Here is a 22,635-nt window from a genome sequence, read left to right on the forward strand (position 1 = left end):
TTCCGCAGGGGGTGGACGACCCTCGGAACCAGCATCAGCATCAGACATTGCTGCCTCCTAAGCGATTCCTTAAGATCGCCTCACTACAGGCAACAGTAGAAGATGCGCCGGAAGAAGAGGAACCAGTACCGCTAAACCCTGAAGCTGAAGAGTTTATGCCTACAGAACGAGATGCGCCTACTGAACAACCGGCGACGCGTGAAAGTCAGCGGGAAGCCGAACTCGAGTATCGAATGTCGACGGCGTACGTAACCGATAACGAGCTCAAGACCGCGATTAAGGACCTGCAGAAAGACCGCACTCCTACACTGCTACAGAGAGCGAAGATTCACCCAGCACACTGCAAAGTGGATGGCGACCTGCTATATGTTCGAAACCAATACGACGGCTGGAGCTTATGGGTACCAAATGACCAAGCTTTACAGACCAGGATAATCAAGATAAACCATGACGCTCCAGCAGCAGGCCATCCAGGACGAGCTCGCACTTATGAACTCGTAGCACGTGAATTCTACTGGCCTGGATTAGCGAGATCCGTGCGCAGATACACCGCGAATTGCCGCACCTGCCGTACAACAAAATCTCTGCACTCCCAGCCACTAGGATTACTACAGCCACTTCCTGTTCCAGATCGGCCTTGGAAACACATTGCAGTCGACTTCGTTGTCGGACTCCCAGACAGCACTCTTGACGGCATGGTCTACAACAACATTATGACCGTCACTGACAGGCTCACTAAGGAAGTCGAGCTGATCCCTATTGGCGCAATGACAGCACAGAATACGGCAAGGCTTTTCCTCAAACATGTGTTCTGTCGGCGCGGGTTTCCTGACACCATTACATCAGACCGTGGCAAGCAGTGGGTTGCTACCTTCTGGAAGAAACTCTGCAAGATGCTCCGCACAAATCGCAAGCTGAGTTCTTCGTATCACCCAGAAACTGATGGACAGTCAGAACGCACTAACCAGGCGATGGAACAGTATCTCCGCATGTTCACCAACGAGGCACAGGATGACTGGGCAGAATGGCTGTGCCTTGCTCAGTTCGCGATCAACAATCACCTGTCTGAGACTACTGGTGTGTCGCCGTTCTACGCCACCTTAGGATACAACCCTGAGTTCATAGAGCGAGTTGACCTGAACGCTGGAAAGGAGGGAGGACTGACCACTCTCCAGCGACTGGACGCGCGATCAGCAGAAACCTTTGTGCGTCGAATTTGCGAGCTTCACAAACACCTTCAAGAGAATATGCGAATGTCACAAGCTCTCCAAGCAGAGGCAGCAAACCGCCACCGAAGCATTCCTCCAGACTACAAGGTGGGTGATTGGGTGTATCTTAGCACCAAGAACATCCGCACGACTCGACCATCTAAGAAGCTGGACAGGAGATATGCCGGCCCTTACCAGATCACGGAAGTTATGCCGGCCAGACTCTCTTATCGACTGAAACTATCAGACGCTCTAGTAGGACTTGATAACTGCTTCCACACCTCACTACTACAACGAGCCGACCACCCCGATTTCCCACCACTTGAAGGGCAGCATCTGGCGCCGCCACCACCGATAACTATCGAACCTGACACCACCGAGGCTGATGCAGCAGCCGATGTAGTGGCAGCACCTACGCACATGTACGAGGTGGAAAAGATCCTTGACATGTACACCCGTAAGCGGGCAGGCAAGGTGAAGAAGGGGCACAAGCGCAAAGTAGATACATGGTACAAGGTGAAATGGGCTGGATATCAGAACGAAGAGGATGGTGAGACCTGGCAACCTGCAGAGGACATGCTTGAACACGCAGCCGCCGCTGTTGCAGACTTTCACCATAACCGGCCGGAGTTGTCTACGCCTGTAGGCTTCGCAGCTCCATCTGACTGGTCCCTACCAGCCACTGAGATACTCGGGCTCAACTCGATCAGGGTCATTCCGAAAGACACCGTCACGAATGAGTCGCCTCGAGCCTTGCCTCTAATAGAATCTGCTCCGCACATATTCGATACTCGAGTGGAGCCTACAGAGCCTGCAATGATACCCAACTTTGGTCATAAGGATCATACGCGAGTGCGAGCCGAAGACAGACTTAGATCTGGGGCAAGCCAGCTAACTAGGCAACATGTTTCTCGAAGGAAGCCGGTCGAGGATAGTCTTGATAGAGCGAATGCGATGTTATCGGATGACGACAGGGCACTAGAGGATGATTCGGCGTTCGCGCGATTATGGAGCTCGACAGGCAAGTGGCCTCACAAGGTGAATAACGCTCAGAGGACTGAGGCGTGTTTTGGGAGGGGGGGTACTGTCACGGGCAGCCCGCGACCCCTCACTGTAGCTGCGTCGGCCCGGCTGAACCGCGGACCTTCTGCATCGGGTTAGCGCGGCTTGGCTTTACTTTATAACTTCGCCGCGCCTCGCGCTCCTCTTTCGTAGCTTCGTAGAACAACAACTATCTCATTCGGACCCTATGGTACGCGCGCCCTTACACTAAGATAGGAATGAACTATAAGAAGGCAGCACCTACATACTCACCTATAGACAGCTATAAGGCCCTCAAATCTTCAAGCTATATAGTGGAGAGGTATAATAAGGCAGAGTACTAGAGTATTAATAGTACTTAGATGTCATGGTCTCCCCACAGAGTGTACAGAAGGTGGGGACAGAAGAGCCTCAGAGTGCTCAGAAGTCGTCAAGAAGTGACAGTCCAGCTTGGTGTGTGAGCGCCAAGAATCACATGCCCCGCAACATTCACTACGGGACCCAGCCCTCCAGATTCACCCCTCTACCAAACCTTGAAGCACGTGGAAGACTCGGATCGTAGGGCAGGTTGGAATAAGGTTTTGAGCAAAGCTGCTAAGCGCGGCTTCGCACGGGTTAGCCCTGTTGATGCGGGGACACGCACTCGCGAGGGTCGCGTATAAATATCTGGCCTTCCCCAGGCCTCTCTTGCTTTCTTCGTCTTTTGTTTTGTGTAGCAATCATACCATACCCTTTTGCATCTGCACTTCGCACCTGCATTCTCGCTTTCACCCTTGCATCTCACAGGCCAGGCTCTCGCCCTGACATCACAAAAGACCAACAAACCGTCAACCACTCGAGTCATCCTCATGGGTGACCACGCCACCGATGGAGGTGTCAACCTCGACAACCAAGACACTCCATTCCACTTCAGTGAGTGGACTGACATCCCCTTCTCGAACGCCGCTGCCTTCGGTGCCTGGGCAAACGCCAACCCCGACACCGCCTACGCTCTCATCAACCGCACCGTCTCCTCTTTCCGCGAGACCGCCCAGCAGGTCGAGCAAGCAAACAACCAAGCAACATACCTTCAAGGTATTGTGAACACCTTCCAGAACCTCGCCCCGCACGCCGACGACAACCGCCGCCAGCACTTCTCCAAGAAGGTCAACGACCCAGACGAGTTCGACGGCAACAAGAGCAAGTTTGAGGCATTTGAGACACAGCTCACCATCAAGCTGTTGGCTAATGCCGACCACTTTCCGCAAGAGAAGGACAAAGTCACGTACGTCTTCTCCCTCCTTCGGGGAGACGCCGCGGCTCAGGTACAACACTACATCGACAACGCCACGCAGACTATCGGCTGCCCGGACGTCCTCACCTTGATGCAGGACCTCCGTGCTGCCTTTGGTGATCCAGACCGTAGAGCCACCGCCCAGAACGCCATCCACAACCTCCTCCAGAAGAACAAGAGCTTCGCCGAGTACCTCGCGGCCTTCAACCGCGACATCGGGTTCACCGGCTACAACGAAGAGACCAAGAAGAGCACTCTCCGCCGTGGTTTGTCAGCAGAGCTTCTTCGAGCCCTCGAGGACAAGGACGTCGGTGCTATGAGCTTCCGTGAGCTCGTCGAGACCTGCCAGCGCCTCGACTCCAACATGAAACACACCGCCTCTCTCCTCGCTTCCCGTTCTCAAGGTCGTCAGCCTCGTGGTCCCGGAAGCCACTTCGCTGCTCCACTAGGCGCCGCCGCTCCTACGGCTCTCCCTCCCGTCTCTGTAGGTGACGCTATGGATCTCAGCGCTGGTGCCGCCGTCCCTCGAGTCCAGGGCCTCGTCAACGGTAAGCTCACTCCCGAAGAGAAGCTTCGCCGTCGCCAGGCCGGACTCTGCACCTACTGCGGCGGTCCAGGCCACATCGCAGCCAACTGTCCGCAGCTCGCTGCCCGTAACGCCCGCAACCCGGTTCGCGGCGCTGTCGGCGCTATCGAGCCTGCTCCTGCTGCTCCCGCTGAGCAGGAAAAAGCCTAGGTCTTCCTCATCGACGCGATGAAGACCAAGAACAACGTTTACCGAAAGTGAAGAGAGGAAAGAAGTTGAGGATCAATACAGCACAGCTAGACCTGTACGACGAGACGGGCAAGGACCACGCTTGCAAACCGTTCGTCACGAATGCAAATATCGGCTCAAAGAAACTCTCTTCTTCCAATCTCACTCTCATGGACACTGGCGCACTAGGCGAGTCTTTTATGGACTATAAACTCGCGACCTCTCTCAACCTCGAACCCCAGGAACTGAAGTACCCTCGCACCCTTGAACTCTTTGACGGCACGGAGACTACCACTGGTAAGATTACTCATGTTGTACACACGTCAATCACCCTCGGAGGCAAGCGTATGTCGATCACCAGCTTCCTTACGTCCCTACCGCATCAGAAGTTTATCCTCGGCCTCCCCTGGTTCAGACGACACCGACCTATCATCGACTGGACTTCCCTTACTGTCAGCTTCCCTCCAGAAGTTCCTCCGGCACCTCCGCCTTCTCCGCCGCCTCAGCGCGGTCCTGAGTATACCAAGATCTTCCAGGTGAACGCCGCTGCCTTCACCACTGCTGCTAAGCAGCCCAAAGCTCAAGTCTTCGCCGCCTCTCTCCGCGATATCGACATCGCCCTCGAGAAGCTCGACAAGAAGCGTACACCTACCGACCCTGCTACGAAGGTCCCTCCTTGGGCACACCACATCCTCCACGTATTCGATGCTAAAGCCGCAGACGAGCTACCTCCTCATCGCCCTCACGACCACAAGATTGAGCTAGAAGAAGGTGCAGAGACACCGTTCGGACCGTTATATTCCATGTCCCGAGAAGAGCTTATCGTCCTCAAGAGATACCTCGAAGAGAACCTAAAGAAGGGGTTCATTCGAGCGAGCCGTTCCAGCGCTGGCAGTCCCGTCATGTTCGTCAAGAAGCCCGGCGGTGGTCTACGCTTCTGCGTAGACTACCGAGGCTTGAACGCTGTTACAAAGAAGAACCGCTACCCAATACCGTTGATTCAGGAGACGCTCGAGCGCCTCTCTAAGGCCAAGTACTTCACCAAGCTCGATGTCATCGCTGCGTTCAACAAGTTACGAATGGCAGAAGGACACGAGTATCTCACAGCCTTCCGTACTCGCTACGGGCTGTTCGAGTCGCTCGTTATGCCCTTCGGCGTTTGTAACGGGCCTAGTACCTTCCAGAACTTCATTAACGACATCCTTCAGGAGTTCCTCGATCAGTTCTGCACTGCCTACATCGACGACATCCTAGTCTACAGCGAGACCAAGGAGGAGCACCGCGAGCACGTCTGTAAGGTCCTTCAGAAGCTCGCAGACGCCGGCTTGCAGCTCGACATCGACAAGTGCGAGTTTGAGAAGACCGAAGTCAAGTTCCTTGGTTTGATCATTACCGCAGACGGCATCAAGATGGACCAAGAGAAGATCGACGCTATCGTCGAATGGGATGCTCCTACGAACGTCAAAGAGGTCCAGGGTTTCCTAGGCTTTGCCAACTTCTACCGCCGCTTCATCCACGCATTTTCGGGCGTGGTACGCCCTTTGACGAAGCTCACGCGCAAGGGTGAGAAGTTCGCCTGGACCGACGAATGCCAGGAGGCTTTTGACTTGCTCAAAGCGAAGTTTGTTGAGAACCCGCTTCTACGGCACTTCGATTTCGAACTGGAGACCCGTGTAGAGACCGACGCATCCGACGGCGTGGTGGGCGGTGTCCTGCTACAACGCCGCTCGCCTGAATCCCCCTGGTTACCTGTCGCCTTCCTCTCCAAGAAGATGACCGCCACGGAGTGTAACTACGAGATCTACGACAAGGAGCTTCTCGCCATCGTCAAAGCTTTCGAAGAGTGGCGCCCCGAGCTCGAAGGCTCTGCTATGCCCGTCCAAGTAAGCTCCGACCATAAGAACCTCGTCTACTTTATGAAGAGCAAGCTGCTCAATCGTCGCCAGGCCCGCTGGAGCGAGTTCCTCTCCCGGTTCAACTTCGTGATCTCGTACACGCCCGGCAAGGCCAACTCGATGGCCGACGCCCTTACCCGCCGCCCTGGTGACTCTCCAGTTGATCGAAGAGGGGGCCGGCAAATCGCAGGGCAACAAGTCATCAAAGAGCACAACCTCTCTTCCGAGCTTCGAGAGTACCTATCGAACGGCCAGCCTACGCTCGCCGCTTCCTTTGCTACTCTCGTGCTCGCTCCTGCCTACCTTGACGAGAGTGACGATGAATCCGAGCCTGAAGAATACGCCTCGGACGCTGAGGACTTGAACGACGATGAAGAGGGCTCAGTAACGACCGACGGCTCATCCGAATCAGACTTTGAGGGGTTTGATAATGAGGAGCAGCCCGAAGGCATCATGGCACGAGTACGAACAGCGTACGATGCCGACATAGACGCCCAAGAGTTAGTTCAGGCCCTTGAATCTGGCGCGAGGACATTCCCGGGCTTCTCGCTGTCCGAGTGCGAGCTCCAGGGAGGTGTCGTCTACTTCCGTAAGAAGCTTTACGTACCGCAGCCCGAAGGCTCTAATATCCGAGCTGAGATTCTTCAAATCATCCACGACTCCGCCTCTGGGGGTCACCCAGGCGTAGCCAAGACCCACAAGCTCCTCGCTAGGTATTACTGGTGGCCGCATTCCTGGAAGGACGTCCGCCGCTACGTGCTGAACTGCGCTGCTTGCCGAAGAGCCAAAGCTAACCGCCACCGTCCCCACGGTCTCTTGCACCCTCTCCCGGCTCCTGATCGTCCGTGGAAGCACATCACTATGGACTTTATCACCGATCTTCCTCACGGCAAGACCTTCAGCGGCGTGAAAGCAAAGGCCCTTCTAGTGATCGTGGACCGTCACTCCAAGGACCGGTACATGATCCCGTGCTGGAGCATGACCGCAAAGGAGACTGCTCGCTTGTTCTACGAATTCGTCTGGCGCTTTCAAGGCCTCCCGGATAGCATCACCTCTGACAGAGGCACCCAGTTCATCTCGCACTTCTGGAAGCGTCTGTGTGCTATCCTAGGCATCAAGCATAACCTCTCGACCAGTTTTCAGCCACAGACCGACGGCCAGACCGAAATTACGAACGCTATCCTCGAGCAGGTCCTTCGTTGCTTCGTCGACTACCACCAGAAGGATTGGCCTCAGCATATCCCTGCGGTGGAGTTCGCTACTCGTAACTGGGACTCGGAGACTACTGGCTACTCTCCCTTCTATACTACGAGAGGTTACCACCCTCGTACAGGCATGGAACCAGAAGAACCTCTCCCGCCTACCGAAGACGCAAACGAGCAAGCAGCAGACGAGTTCGCTACTATGCTCTCACAGATCCATGAAGAAGTTCACGACGAGATGGTGTACGCACAAGCAATCTACGAGGATCAAGCCAATCGTCGTCGCCAGCCAGCTCCCGACTACCAAGTAGGCGATATGGTCTACCTCAACTCCAAGAACATCAAGACAGACCGCCCCTCCAAGAAGCTGAACTGGAAGAACCTAGGTCCTTTTGAGATCACCGAGCGTATCAGTTCACACGCCTACCGTCTAGCTCTTCCTGCGAACATAAAGATCCACGACGTCTTCCATCCCGTACGCCTTCGGCCGTCGGCTGAGGACCCATTCCCGAACCAAAACCAAGACATGCCAGGTCCTCCCGATGAAGTAGAAGTCGACGAGCCTGTTAACCTACCTTCTGACGACTATGCCGTCCGCAAGATCCGGGGAATCCGCGTAGAGCCCAACGACGTTGAAGGACTACCGCCGATCAAGTATGAAGTCGAATGGCAAGGTTGCCCTGAGTGGGATACCTCATGGGAACCTATCCAACATATCATCTTCAATCGTCAAGCAATCGAAGAATACCACGCCCGCGCAGACGGCCCAGAAGTCAACATCGGCAGGCTCTTCGAATCTGAGCTTTTCGACGGGGCTTACCAATGGTGTATCGACCATGACATCAGGCCTAGGCCTGGTACTGAAGCTGAACATCCTCGATATGTGGAACTACTACGGCTTCGTAGGAACTCAGCTTTGTTCGGGGGGGCTACTGTCATGGTCTCCCCACAGAGTGTACAGAAGGTGGGGACAGAAGAGCCTCAGAGTGCTCAGAAGTCGTCAAGAAGTGACAGTCCAGCTTGGTGTGTGAGCGCCAAGAATCACATGCCCCGCAACATTCACTACGGGACCCAGCCCTCCAGATTCACCCCTCTACCAAACCTTGAAGCACGTGGAAGACTCGGATCGTAGGGCAGGTTGGAATAAGGTTTTGAGCAAAGCTGCTAAGCGCGGCTTCGCACGGGTTAGCCCTGTTGATGCGGGGACACGCACTCGCGAGGGTCGCGTATAAATATCTGGCCTTCCCCAGGCCTCTCTTGCTTTCTTCGTCTTTTGTTTTGTGTAGCAATCATACCATACCCTTTTGCATCTGCACTTCGCACCTGCATTCTCGCTTTCACCCTTGCATCTCACAGGCCAGGCTCTCGCCCTGACATTAGATGTGGCTAGCAACAATTATAAGGCTAGACATTGCTTTTGCCCTAGGAAGGATGAGCTCATTTATAAGTAACCTATCTACCTACTATATAAAGGCTTTGAAGAAGATCACTAGGTACCTAAGATCATACCCTAATCTAGGACTTTAGTTCTTAAAGTCTAGAAAAGGACACCTTATTAGATACTATAATTCTAATTATATAATAGACAAAGTAGACAGAGTCTCAATCCTTAGGTATGTCTTCTTCCTCTATAGGGCACTAGTTTCTTAGATAAGTAAGAAGCAAAAGTCTGTAGCAACATCTATAATAGAGGCTAAATACATAGCTATGAATATATATACGAAGCAGTCCTAATTCCTAGCTTCACTACTAAGAGAAATAGATTGTCTAGAGTAAGTAGGAGACTGTTCCTATTAACTAAGAATCACTAGAAACTAGGAGACTATATTAAATTTGAGACTAGTCTAATTAAGAGGTGACAATTAAGCTGCCCTTACCCTAGTAAAAGATACACATGTTTATAACAAGTAGAAGCACACTGACATTACCTATAATGCTATTAGGAAACTTTAGTAGAGGAGGCTTATTGCTATTAAGTACACCCTAACCTCTAAGATAGTTACAGACGGGTTTATAAAACCAAAGACTAGTCTACACTTCTAGAGGTTTATAAGCTAGCTTAACCTGTTATAAAAAGGTCTAAGTACTATTAATAGGAAGTGAGCAGACTGTAACCTCCTATACGAGATGAGTAGGAGTGTTAAGATATAGTATCTTAAAGGGAGTCAATAATTAGGAAGTGATCTAGTAGCCTAAGGCATCTATAATGACTCAGCTTATAGGGAGATACCTTCTCTCCCCTTTAGCTTAGATAGACATCTAACACAATTAACATATTAGTTCCTAATATATTACTATATGCTCGTGCTATTAGTCAGTTAAAGATTGATCTCTTACTCTACTCCGCTACTATCAATCCGTACCTGTTTAACAATTACCTATATATACGCTTAGATCGCGATAGCTTAGCTATTAAAAGCAAAGGTAGTAGATAGTAGGTACCGGATTAATAAGATAATAGGCTATATTAAGGGTATAAATAGAAGACCGGCCTACGTAGTAGATAGACGCAAGTTAATAGGCAATTAGCTTGCTTTAATAGACGATATAGGCAGTAGATAGTCTATAATAGAGTCTTATTTATATTGAGATAGTGTATTGTATTGAGGTGGCCGACACGCGCTGCGCGCGGTGTGGGTACCGACACGACTACTCGCGTTGTTGACGTATCTATTATCGCAATACCTTGATTACGGGTAGCGTAGCGCTACCTTCTACGAAGCCGGAAAGAGGTGGTATAGAGCTCCACTCCGCTACGCTTACCCTTTGGAGGTTCACAACCGCCCACAGCACATTTTATGACCAACCTCTGGTCTCCCCATACGACTAAGATATACGCAACGCACCAGAGTCGGTGCTCTCAAGACCAAGCCTAGCGCCATTCGAGTGATTTACGTCTGCTGCGCATCAGCACTACGGCGGCAGGAGGCTAGGTAGATAATTCGCAGCCTTAGACCAACCCGACACAAAGGAAGGCTTTGCACTGCTCGTGTGAAGAGTCCCTAATTGGGGTTTGTTCCGAAATTTCACCAAAAGATTTATATCATCATATCTCAACGATCTGCTTCTGACGCCATTCCGACGGCAAAAAGATGTTGATGAGAATGGGATTCGCTGCAACAGGTCAGTAATTGGTCAAGTCGAAGCTACATCTCGGATCATACTTACAACCCATGCCCTTCTGTAAGGCGGTTAGAAACGACATCCCAAGCTATGTCATCGCAGATTGAACATACTCGGACCACGGGGTAACTGTCCAGCTTGAAGCTGACGTGGTTGTCGGGCGCTATTGCTGCCCTGCCTTAACGTGGCGCTATGATATGAATCAGACGATGTTGAGAGATACCAGGGCAGCAATGTCTGTCTGCTGTAGCGTTGAGCACTTACCCTTAGACCGCTCGGCCATCTCACCTGATGATGTAAGCAATTCCTGTTGTGTGAACATAATAGCGCGCTCTTGGCAGTCAGCCAGAGATATGTTGAAAGGTTCATTTCATGGGTATCTTATCCTCTGCATACCTTCGTGACTGCAGAATTGTTGTAATCAAGTGCATGGTTTCGTATCATCTGTCCGGATTTGAGGTCACACAAGGCACTATGTAGTATCTCAAAGGCTAAGGCGCATCTGCCGAAGCAGCATTGCCATGCTCCATCGTTCCTTGCGGTGCAACGACTTCCCAGAAGCCTTCAGCAAGCGCCCTTGTCCTCACATCGATCCAAGGAAGTGTTTCCTCAAGTCTCAAGACCTCCTCGTACGATCTGTTCCTTACGGCTGGAAAGCTGTTCCGCACCAGTGCTGCATAATACTCTCTGCCTTCTTGATCGGCCGATACGCCCAAGACTGTCAACATCCACAGTAAAAGATCATACATGGATTGACTGTACCCACTCTCTTCCTGTACTATTTGTAGCAGTTCCGGCGTGAGGTATCGTCGATTCTGGCGATGAGCTTGGGCGACAGCGTCGCCCCATTTGATGATGCGGCTGCCGAAAGACCATGAAGAGAGTATCGCACAGTACCGAACACAGTCTTGAAACGCTGCTTGCCAATCGTAGTCTTCTGCAATTAAGCTGTTGTCGCGTAAGCCCATCTTTGCAAGTCGAAAGGCGGTGCGGAGACCCTCGTAGGCCTGATTGCCGGTGTGGGTGTGACCGACGGGTTTTGCTGGTTGACCTTCTTGACCTCGTTCCAGAAGTGCTCGTGTATTGTATACCGCTGTCAAAGCCAGTATCGCATCCGTGAGTTCAGGCGTGAGGAGTCCGCTGACGGCGGGATCGAGGACAACTGCTTGTGGTGGGATCTCAAATCCAGCGGCTCTGACGTCTACTACAGCTGATGTTGCGTCAAGGCGTTATGTTTCGAGTAGTACTGGATTGACATCACGCAAGCGATTGCAATTCGCTATCAGTAAGCTGACCACGCAGGACTGTAGATGAGCACCATATTCGGTGCCTTCCCAGTCTTTCATCGTCGGCGACAGAAGTGCTAAGGCGTTCAAGTGGCTTAGTGACGTTTCGAGCTGTCCCTGGTTGGCCTTGATCGTGCCGAGTCGACATATCGCCCAGAGTAGATTTCAAATGTCGGTCTGAAGTTCGTGATCGACGGAGGCGGCGATTTTACCAACCTCGCAAGCGACGTGCTGCATGCATTTGCTTTCGTAGAGCATCGTCTTGACATCGTCTCCTCGACATATATTGTAGGCCACCGCAAGGAAGCTGCAAGCTAATATCGCGTTCTGTATCGTGTCGTGGAACAGCATCGACTTCGGGTGGCCGAACCGCCAGCCTAGGTAGCAATGTTCGAACAAATCAATGAGCTCCGCGTCGATAGGTATCGGGAACGAATCAAATGGATCCTGTCTGGCCAAGGGCGATGTACCAAGTGGTGCGTACCAATCTTTCGGAGCTAGGCTACCATCTGCTTGTCGGCGCCGAGACTTAATTCGTTGAGGTCGTCGCACTTCCTTTCCAGACTTCTTTTCGAACGCCAAGTGTAAGCCTAGTTGGTTCCTCGACGTCGCAGCATTGACAGCCTCGTTGCCACCAGCGTTACCCACTCTCTGAGTCGATTTCTGGTCCTGAACGTGTTGCTGAGCATGACTTCGGATGCGGCTAAGCGTTTTCTTGTCGACGTGCTTCGAGGTCGAGAAATTGATGATCGGAAACTCATCGTCGCTCATCATTCGCTCCTACGCGACTGATGTGTCCATCAACATTGTCCATAGTGTGACCAGAATGGGCAGTGCAATATCCAATCATCCCACCCTCGTCGGTGTTATTGCAAGCGTCCCATGGACTCAGGCCCGCTCACTGTTAGCTAAGTTACGAGCACGGAGAAGGGGATGCAGGCAACGAATTTGACTCAGGATCGACCTTGTATATGTCCTTAGCGCACTTGGCACAGATGGTTTATGGCAGCCGTCTTACCAATAGCGGATAGTGGTTCTCGTGGCGATCCAGACTCTCGATATCATGCTAGATCGATGTCAGCTTCCGTAGCTTACAAATGCAAATCGCACCGTACAACCACGAAGCGGTGTACAAGAAGCTCTAACCATTATTCGTTGGAATCGCTGCACTCTGTGATTCCCTGCCTTTGGGCTCTGTAGCGTGACCAGCGTTTCTTGGAGAGTGTCGATGCTCCTCGTTGCCTCATATCATGCTGTCATCACCCAGAGGGCGGCCGTGTTCTTCAGTTTTACCTCAGTCATCCATCGTGGAAGGCCCTTGTTTGCCAGGCACGTGGGGCGTGTAAGAAGTCTTTACGGTCAATCTGACAGCTGATAGAGCACGACTATGTCCGTTAGACCACCAGATACATCAGGTGCTCCCGAAGAATGCCGACATATGCGATGGAAGGGCTTCCATCGAACAGCACTAAGCGAGGACAGTTTAGCACGAACGGGAGTGACCACTAGCACACATACCCGAATTGGCAACTCTCAGATAACCTAGATGCCAAGTCCTTACCTCAGAACGTATCACCTTGCAGCCCTTGACACCTGATGTCGCGAAACGTCTGGAACCAGGAGCGCATGGCGCTACTACTTGAAAGTCGCTGGCTGTGATGGTCCACAGCACGCGCCCTTCGCATGGTCATGCCACAGGCAAGTTCCGAATGATTTCCGCTAAGCTCGAACATCGGAGTCGCCGAACGACAGTGAGCGTTTCAGCCGGAATCAGCCACCTGCCAGTGACAGCCTACCTGCCCAAGTATGGAAACGCCGTTGTCTTCCGCAGTGTCGATGGTCTCCAGAACATTGATGTTGCAGCAGAACATCGTCCGCGACTGCCAGATTTGATTTCCGCAGAAGGCACGTAGGGGCGCCTATTATAATGCCCTAGCGCGGACATGGGCGTAGCGCGGGACATCGTGTTGTGATGTCATGCTGTCGCTGGCTGGCCCGAGGTTGTGGCTTGTTCCGAGCCGATGGTCCCGATCCCGGTTCTACTCACGACTCCCTCGACTCCCCTTCTCTTGCCTTGATCAACGTACACCAACATACCATTGCTTCGCCATCAGCATTCTGTTGCCCATAGACCGCGTGAAGCACCACTGGCTAGAGAGTGGTCCAGTATCTGACAGTCTTATTGCCCGCTGGCATGAAGGTTCGATGCGATCTGGACCTCGAGTATTCCGGGGTGAATGTCACGTCTATGGAGTGGACGACGACGATGGAGACTGAGGCCACTACGAAGATTCACTCGTATCTATTTTGTCTCCCGTTGTTGACAGGCTTTCATGATCTTAGGGAGTTCAGTATGACCTGTTGAGGCCGTGTCAGGACTGCCAACGGGCCTCACCCATCAAAGAACAGCGTCTCGAGTAATAGAAGGGCCCCCAGGAGCAACGAATGCGTCCAAAGCACCGTTCCAAGCACGCTACATGATCCCAGGATGTTGCTCATACGGTAAGTCCGTATAGCGACAGTGGGCACAGTCAATACTTCCGGAAACTGCACAGAAGCAAGGAGAGGTCGCGGCGAGAACCCACGAATCATGCAATTCGAACATCAGTGAACAATATAGCATGGGCATTTCTGGCCGCCAGCTGCTTACCGCACTCAGGCACAGGCACGGTCAGCATTGGACTCAAGCGACGCTGCTACAACATGCTCCACCCGCCAAGCAAGACTTTGTCAGCTCGCCTGTCCATCACGACATCAAACAAACGAATAGCAAGATGATACGCTTCAAGGCCATACGGTATCGACTGAAGACTGATGGCACGTCAGCTTTCTGCGTCACGCCCATCTCGCCCAACACTCCTTCATCAGTCCTAGCGTTGATCCTGCGAACCCTGGTAGGGCTTCTCTGAGACTTTAAAATATGGCAACACCACTTCAGAAGAGCGTTGGAACTCGAGAGTAATGACCAGCCTGTGCTAACGCGGCCGGGGAAGCCTCTTTAAGAGCTGCATGATTCCGCACAAAGCATACGCCCAGTGTCTAGGCGATGCAGCTGACATGAGCTCTATCGTCATGCGGTGCAACAGGCACGGTGTATACAAATGCCTTCTTTGTCCCACACATGTTGATTTTAGGAACGGGAAAATCCAGTCAACAAAACGAAGCGCGGCGAACCAGCAATGGCACTCACAACGCCCCACATACCGACCTACTACGACACCAATGTCACCTTCACAGGCCCAACATCTTCAGGCAACGCAACAGTCCACTGGGTCACAGCCGGAGCGCCCAACCTCCCCACCATCCTCCTCTTACACGGCTTCCCGACTTCATCATACCAACACCGCGAGTTCATCCCCCTTCTCTCCGACTCCTACCATATGATCGCCCCAGACCTCCCCGGCTTCGGCCTAACAACAGTCGACGACGACTTCAACTACTCCTTCGACAACCTCGCCGCCGTCATAACCGCCTGGCTCCAAACCCTGGCCCTCACCTCCTTCGCCCTGTACATCTTCGACTACGGCGCCCCCGTAGGCCTCCGCATCGCAACAGCCCACCCCGACTGGGTCAAAGCCCTCATCTCCCAGAATGGCAACGCCTACAATGAAGGCTTTGGCCAGGAGTTCTGGGCTCCCGTCTTCAATCTCTGTAACTCCTCAAATGCCGAGGCCGATCGTCAAGTCTTGCGCGAGAATCTATTAACCCTAGCGGGGACGGAGTATCAATACACCGCTGGCTTCCCAGAGAGCGATCTGCATCTAAGGAACCCGAGTTCGTGGCATTTCGATTATCTTCAGAACATCGCCGGACCTAAACAGACGGAAATCCAAGTCGATCTCTTCTACGATTATCGTACGAATGTGGAAGCATACCCGGGTTTCCATCAGTATTTCCGGGATTCGGAGGTTCCGATCTTAGCGGGTGAGTCGCTTCCACATTACATGAATAGAACTATGCAAGAAGTCGGGCTGACACGTCTTGCACAGTATGGGGCAAAGGCGATCCAGCGTTTATACACCTCGGCGCAGAAGCTTTCAAGCAAGATTCGCCGGATGCTACTGTGAGGTTTGTTGATGCGGGACATTTTGCGTTGGAGACGAAGAGGTGGGAGATTGCGAGGATTGTCAGGGGGTGGTTGACGGGGATTGGGTATTGAAATGATGAAAGGTTGTGAATGGATCGATAATGGGGAAAGAGAGTACAGGGGTCCGGCTGAGGCCATCGAGATCGCTACCTAGTGATGCGTATGGATGACAGGAGAAGAGACAGCTCGAAAGCGTAAGCTTCTCTTGAGTGCCTCAACAGTGACTCCAAAGCGTGGAGACTGCTTGCACTGTGGAAGCGCAGCGCGCGCTTCGAGCATACTTACCAAGTCGAAGGGGCTAGGAGTACTTCACGAGTGTCAAATCGATGATATCGTTCGGTAGCGCACTGGATCTCGAGTACAGATTCTACTCTAATCTCGACCACGAATCCATCATGATCAGCTAACGCCACCTCATGCAATGCTTCATTCATCTCTCATCTCTCATCTGTCGATGCCCTTTCTCAGCAGTACCCAGCGCGTCGCCGCGACCTTTCTCTCCACCCGTCCCAACCGCCAACACCTTGCTAAACCGCTCACTCACGCGCGCGACTGTTCAAATGTCTCTGATGCCCTAGGGGATCATCCATTACACGGCGCGCCTGAAGAAGTAGATGTAGGCGAACTTCTTCATTTCATCCACATCACCGCCAAGAGCCACCTTTTCGTCGTTGAAAAGGACCCAACCTTCTTGCTTCTTTATGAAAGCGACGTAGTGACCAGCGTGAATACTACTGCCTTTATGGCAGACAATGCTGGTTAGGGCAAACTTGGCCGGCTTGGTGTCTTCAGCAACCGTCTCCACCGCGGCAGCTGCTTCTGCGCCGCCGTCAGGAGCAGCGTCGTCACCAAAGTCACCCACAGCTTCGGGGTGACTGAACAACCAGTCAACAGCGCGTTCCATGTCGCCATCGGTCTCCTTCAGTGCCTGCCGAGCTTGAGGTGCGGAAAAGCCCATGTTGCCAAGACCCTCGATCTTCTCAGGGTCAACAGCGCGGCCACCAGCTGCAGGAGCTGGTGCTTCGAGCGGGGTATCGATGTCTGGGTCATCCATGTGCTCGAACAACCACCCAGCGGCAACCTCCGCATCGGAGTTGCCCGTAGCATTAAGCGCCTTCTCGCATCGCACGCGAGGGAAGCCCATACCCAAGAGCATCTCAAGAGCAGTCTCGTTCGGTACGAACTTATTCGATGCAGCAGCTCCAGCCCCGGCATCTTGGTCATCGGACAGCTCTTCTTCACCTGGCTGCTTACCCTTGCTGCGATATGCTTCCATGTCGAACTCCTCATCTCCAACGATGACTGGCACATCCTGCTTGGTGGGGACCCAGTTGACTATTTCGAAGCGACGAGCGTTGACAGCGAGGGTTTGAGGAAATGTCTTGAATAGCGACTGCTTGGTGAAGCCCTTGTTACCACAGCCCGAGCAGGTGAGCTCGACCACTTCGGGAGCAGTGAAGTCGTCCAGGCACTGCTTGAGCGTGACTGGCTCGAACTCTTCTTTCTTCTCATCCTTGTCGCCGTTTGTATCCATGGCGTTGGGATCCTTGGGTAGTCTCTTGATCGGCACAGCCACCGAAATGTTCTCCATCTCATCTTGCCTGAAACGAACCTTCTTGCAGGACAAGCACTGCAACTTCTGCTCCATGTAGAAACGGAATGAATCGACCGGGTCAAACACCTCATCGTACAGACCAGCAGCGCTTTGCTGCGACCGCGACACGAGTTTTAGCACGTGAAGGAGGAGCTCGAAGGCATCTTGCTGACGCATTGTGCTGAACTCTGCATGACCCTTGCCTACCAAGTGCTTCAGCATGGCGGGTGCCAGGCCCCTCTGGTACGCTTTTTCGTCCGAGGTTTGTGGTACAACATCTGAGTCCGGCTTGCTATATCTGCCCGAAAGGAGACCATCGGCAATCTTCCGAAGCTGGATCTCGATGTCTTCGGCTGGTCTGCTTATTGGCGGTATAGCTGCATTCGGGCGGTTGTAGCGGTCCTGGAATTCCGGCATCGAGAAAAGCGACTGAACGACGGATGCCAGGTAGCAGGTGTTGCCAAGGTTCTTCAAGCCTGTCAGTTCTGGACCAAAAAGAGGCTTCAGCTGTCGGCCTTCTGCATCGGTCATGGAGAAGTCCAGCTTGAGGTTCTGTTCCAGCTCCAACTCCCTCTGACTCTTCTCTGTCTTGACGCGATCTCCAATGTTGATGCCCCAGTGTAGTAGGTGATCTACCAGCTTTGGGTCCTTCTTCTCGTCGTCGCAGGCGTAGCACCAAATGTCGGCAGTGCCTTCAGCAGTGATCGAGCCGAGCTTGACTGCCACAGGATGACCAGTACTCTTGGTGTGTTCAACCTGGTGATTGTTCCCTCCTGACCCGTCATACTGTCTTCTACCACAACCCAGACTGCCACAGGTCAAGCAAAGCCACAGGTTCTCCTTCAGATCGCAGTGGACGCATTTGCCCAGGTCACCGCTTGGTATCTCGCGTGCTGGCTCTTGGTCGAGTAGGTATGTGTGCTCGCATGGCTGTAGTTCCAGCTCCCACGCCTTGACTTCCTCTTGCTGTGCGAAGGTGCTCGCCTTCAAAACACTCTTGACCACATCGCCCACTTTGCCGTCGTTTGCCAGGCCATCAACGCCGCACTCGAGGCACTTGATGTCTGTTGCAGTGTCGTAGCGGTCCTCGTCCAGCTCAGCTTTGATCTCAAGCTTGCTGATCTTGCCCGGCGGCTCGTTCTCGTCCCGCTGTTTGCGCTTTCGTGTCCGCTTGATGTTTACTGCGAGAGGGTGGTTGGAGTGCTGGGCGTGGAGCTTGCTGTGGTGTCTGTCGCCCGCACAACCGCCGTTGTAGCAATGCAAGCAGACATCGAGGCCAGCTGGATCCTCGCTGCTGTCGAAGCAGATGGTGCAGTCTTCGCGGTAGACGTTGTCTGTTGGCTTGGGAGGATGGATGTCGGCCTTTGCCACGTGCGGGCAGGACGCCATGTTGGTGTGTTGGTGTCGCGGTATGAGGAGGTACGTAGCCAACAGAAAGAGGAAGATGACAAGGCTGTGATGTAGTCCTCTAGTTGCGTGGTACAACAAAGTTCATGTTCCTGAACCAAGAAGCTCTGTTTGCTGAGCATCATGATCACCTAAGCAAGAACGCGGGGAATGCCTAACAGACAAGAGCATGCTCCTGCGAACAGGACCTTCCACTGCCAGTACGGGCCAAGGACACAACTCAGCATGAGTCACTGCATCTCATCCGGTATCGCCATGCAGATTGAGCCGCTGCTCTGAGCACATGCTTCCATCCTCCTTTCAGTCAAACCTTTTGCAAGTCCTTCTGGGCTTCTGTCAAGCCCTGACTTTGTCCTGGTACGTTGATCTTCGACAGTTGCTTACCACTGTCCCTTGGATACTCTGCCTCGTATTGCGCCATCCTGGCGGCGACTTCCGGTAGCAAGCTCTGCCAGCAGTAGTTATCTGGAAGCGCAGTCCTTACCCGGTGCTCGATCGCGTGTAGCAATCTGATGGCTTGACCCGCAGTCTTCGCCACTGCCGGCACCACCTCAAGTGCGTCGCTACGAAGTCGCTTCACGAGGCCATCAAGACCTTGCACGTCCTGGGGAAAGACTTCCAAGCCACCTCTATACGCACCAGCCTTTGGTGACTGTCGTATCAATTGCAAGACCAGATCTTCCGCGATCCTGATCGGAATACGCAGCTCCTCACATGGCGCGTAAAATCGCTCTTTTATGTACCCCAAAGGCTTAGATTCTGAATCGGGGTTGTACCATAGCAGAGCGGCCCACCAGCTAGGAGGCGGGATACCGCAGGCGGGATACCGCAATCAGGTCTACGCCTGCGGACCGAATTCGCAACCCTGGCCACATGGTAGCCGATTTCAGAAGAGCCCTTCGCTGAGCGCGAGAGTTGTACCTCGGAATTGTGCAAAAGACACGGGACGAATAAGTGGTCGCATGACGTGGTGTCTGATGATCATTCATGTCGGTGATCGAGCCTAGAGTAAAGGGGCACTTTGTTTGATGATCGTCAATCGCCTCAGCAGCCCTCATTCATCTCTTCTACAACATCCCCAACATGCCAAGCACCACATTGACAGCATCAGCATCACCAAAGCATTCGGCCACATATCCCACCCGTCCCTGCCCAACGCCTGCCAACGCTGCAGCTACATAATGCTTCTCAACCTTCGCAGCAGCCTCCTCCTCATCGTCCCGAAACCGGTCCAGCTCATGCCCTCCTGGCGGAACATCCGACCGATAAACCCAATTGCGCGGCGAAATCAGCAGACTATCCTCCCTCGCCACATCTTCCAGGTGCATAGCTTTCGAGCCGCAGCTGTAGCCACGGATACTGGAGACACTGAAACGACGGAAAGCCGAGTTGACAGAGAAATCCCTCCGTCCGATCTGTTTTTCAACCCAAGGAAGCCCGAGTTTGACGACGAATTCTTCAATGTATACACCATTGCTTCCGACCATTGGGATGATGACGATGGTGCCACCGGTGTGGATGTAGGTGAAGGCTAGGTCGCGGAGTTGCCAGTTGTCTTGGTTCAGAAGGGTGTCGTCGGTGGAGAGGACGGCGGGTCGTGCTTGTCCGGAAAAGAGGGTCGTGGCGGCTGCCATGGTGTTGACGTCGGTGTACTCTGCTGCTCTTAGTTTGATTGGGCCGAGGATGATGTCGACACCGGCATCGGTTTCGTCTCCTGTGTCCCAGATTTGCTCGGCAAGACGGAGGTGGACTATCTTGGCCATGGTGTCACGATTTGAATTTGTCAGGGGCAAAAGGATTGGATGATTCCTTATGTATATAGTGTCCGTTCAATAAAGGTGTGATAGACTGTTTGCTTGATGCATGCAATGCTGAGTAAACAAGGAAGGAGACATGAGAAGTGACATTCACAGAACAGTCGCGCAGCATCTGGTGCATTACACATTTCTTGGCATCAGCGGCTCACTCACTCGAAGGGCCGCCGACAAAAAGGTTGGCCGCCTACACAAACACGTGAGTATCATGTGACTCTTACGACGACTAATTCGGGGTGTTGCAACTGCTCGCAAAGTAGAAGTATTCGAACACGCGTCTTGCTCCAGCGTCATCATGTACTCCGTGGTGAATAAAGCAGGACCAGTTTGTTGTATGTGGATCAAGGAGTAGATAAGACAATGGCAGGACCCTTGCAGAAAGTCCATGTGCAAGTCTGATTTTCTTGGCGCTCACGGCTCAGACCTAGCTACATGATTGCACTCTCTGTGACTCTCCCATTGATCAAAAAAGCCCAAGCATAGCAAGCACAACCTCAATACTTTCTTTGTTTTCTCCATCATCACCAACATAGCCAAAGATCCCATCCTTGATCTTGGCATACGCCGACGCTACCCCATCTTGCCATAAGTCAGGCGACGCATTTTCCAACTGAGCGCGAAGTCCCACAGCATCTCGAACATACAGACTGTCCTCACTCCTAACGTTGTCCAGCAAGCCGCACTTCATCTCATAGTCCGCGAAGCGGTTGGTGCTGAAATGCGGGAAGTTTTGGTTGAGGACGTGGTCGGTCTTGTACCAATCGCCAGAAGCAGTCACCCTCCAAGGAAGACCAGACATCTTGAAAAAGGCGTCAAGATCGTAGGCCGGGAAGTCTAAGGGCCAGACTACTATGACGGTGCCGCCCTTGCGGATGTAGTCAATGGCTGCGGCTCCCAACACGACCTTATAGCCTTCCGGACCAACTAGCATGCGGCCAGTGGCGAGGACCATAGGTCGATTTTCTTCCTTATCCTTGAAGAGTTCCTTTGCGGCGTCGATGTTGCTGACTGTTTCTATGACACCGCCGTTATTTTCAATTGCCTCCAGAATGTCACGGATACCGTTGTCGTTGTGCTCCACGGGCTCTTCGCGAAGGTGGATAATCTGGGACATGCTCGTGAAGTTTCTCGGAGAGTAGATGATTCTGAAATACTTGTTGGGTCTCAGCTGTTATATGGTGCTCGATGAAGAGACACCAAGATTGCTACTCGCCTTTCTCTCCTCCAGAAGATCGAAGGCGAGCAAGCGCACAGACTCAAGGATGCATTGTAGGTATCGTGTATGTGCAAAAACTCTGCCCGGTATCTTTAATCTTCCAGTGCATCGATGACAGCGGTCCCGCGATTGCTCTGACACTCCTCGGCCTGGTCCTGTCGACATTTCCCGAGTTAATTACGAGTGAACGATAGACATCGCATTGGCCCGGCGTACACAGGCTTGATGGATCACTTCTTTAGGGGTTTCACTATATCTGGCCTCATTGAAAGCCATGTCGTGGCGTGATCTCATCCTACCTGGTCAAAGCAATGTTGCCGTTATTCTGGTCACACTCTTGAGCCAGAACAGCAATTCACTCAATGTGTATCTCTCAAAGTGATTGGCCGAACCCTCATTTGTTGGAGATCCATGGCTAGAGTCGGAACGTAAGGTCGATGTACTTGATACGACTCCCGCTGCATTCACGACACTATGTGGGGGTTTGCTTGGTTGTATAAGGGCTCGTGATGGCTATGCCGCAACAAGTCTTTGTTTCGGCTGCCCTGGTTGGTCCGATGCCATAAGAGCCGAGAAGTAGTGAAGGAGTGAGGTGTGCCTCACAAAGTGAAAGCACATACCTGTCTGAGCTGATCCATACCGATCTCCAGTGCAGCGGGCAAGCACTGGCGCGAAGTCACACAACATGCGGGTGCGGCTAGCTGAGCTGAACCACTCACTTCCCAATTCGATTGT

At 52.7% G+C, this 22,635-nt stretch overlaps 5 protein-coding genes across 5 annotated transcripts; 1 reads left to right on the forward strand and 4 right to left on the reverse strand.

Moving 5' to 3' along the window:
* Positions 1–10,987: 10,987 nt before the first annotated feature.
* Positions 10,988–12,553, reverse strand: CLAFUR5_09514 (uncharacterized protein; the record flags this gene model as incomplete). The annotated part of the gene is made up of 4 exons (XM_047908662.1): positions 10,988–11,706; positions 11,758–11,908; positions 11,978–12,089; positions 12,153–12,553. 4 exons carry the CDS (start codon positions 12,551–12,553, stop codon positions 10,988–10,990), a joined length of 1,383 nt encoding a protein of 460 aa, XP_047766511.1.
* Positions 12,554–14,961: 2,408 nt separating this feature from the next.
* CLAFUR5_09515 (uncharacterized protein) lies at positions 14,962–15,941 on the forward strand (the record flags this gene model as incomplete). Its single annotated transcript, XM_047908663.1, has 2 exons — positions 14,962–15,706; positions 15,772–15,941. 2 exons carry the CDS (start codon positions 14,962–14,964, stop codon positions 15,939–15,941), a joined length of 915 nt encoding a protein of 304 aa, XP_047766268.1.
* A 517-nt stretch (positions 15,942–16,458) lies between these two features.
* CLAFUR5_09516 (Ubiquitin carboxyl-terminal hydrolase 14) lies at positions 16,459–18,852 on the reverse strand (the record flags this gene model as incomplete). Its single annotated transcript, XM_047908664.1, has 1 exon — positions 16,459–18,852. One exon carries the CDS (start codon positions 18,850–18,852, stop codon positions 16,459–16,461), a length of 2,394 nt encoding a protein of 797 aa, XP_047766487.1.
* A 1,085-nt stretch (positions 18,853–19,937) lies between these two features.
* CLAFUR5_09517 (uncharacterized protein) lies at positions 19,938–20,633 on the reverse strand (the record flags this gene model as incomplete). The annotated part of the gene is made up of 1 exon (XM_047908665.1): positions 19,938–20,633. The coding sequence occupies one exon, from the start codon at positions 20,631–20,633 to the stop codon at positions 19,938–19,940; it is 696 nt and encodes a 231-aa protein (XP_047766486.1).
* A 514-nt stretch (positions 20,634–21,147) lies between these two features.
* Positions 21,148–21,798, reverse strand: CLAFUR5_09518 (uncharacterized protein; the record flags this gene model as incomplete). The annotated part of the gene is made up of 1 exon (XM_047908666.1): positions 21,148–21,798. One exon carries the CDS (start codon positions 21,796–21,798, stop codon positions 21,148–21,150), a length of 651 nt encoding a protein of 216 aa, XP_047766394.1.
* Positions 21,799–22,635: the final 837 nt, after the last annotated feature.

Source organism: Fulvia fulva, chromosome 9 (assembly GCF_020509005.1).
Source record: "Fulvia fulva chromosome 9, complete sequence".
NCBI classification, from domain to species: Eukaryota; Fungi; Ascomycota; class Dothideomycetes; order Mycosphaerellales; family Mycosphaerellaceae; genus Fulvia; species Fulvia fulva.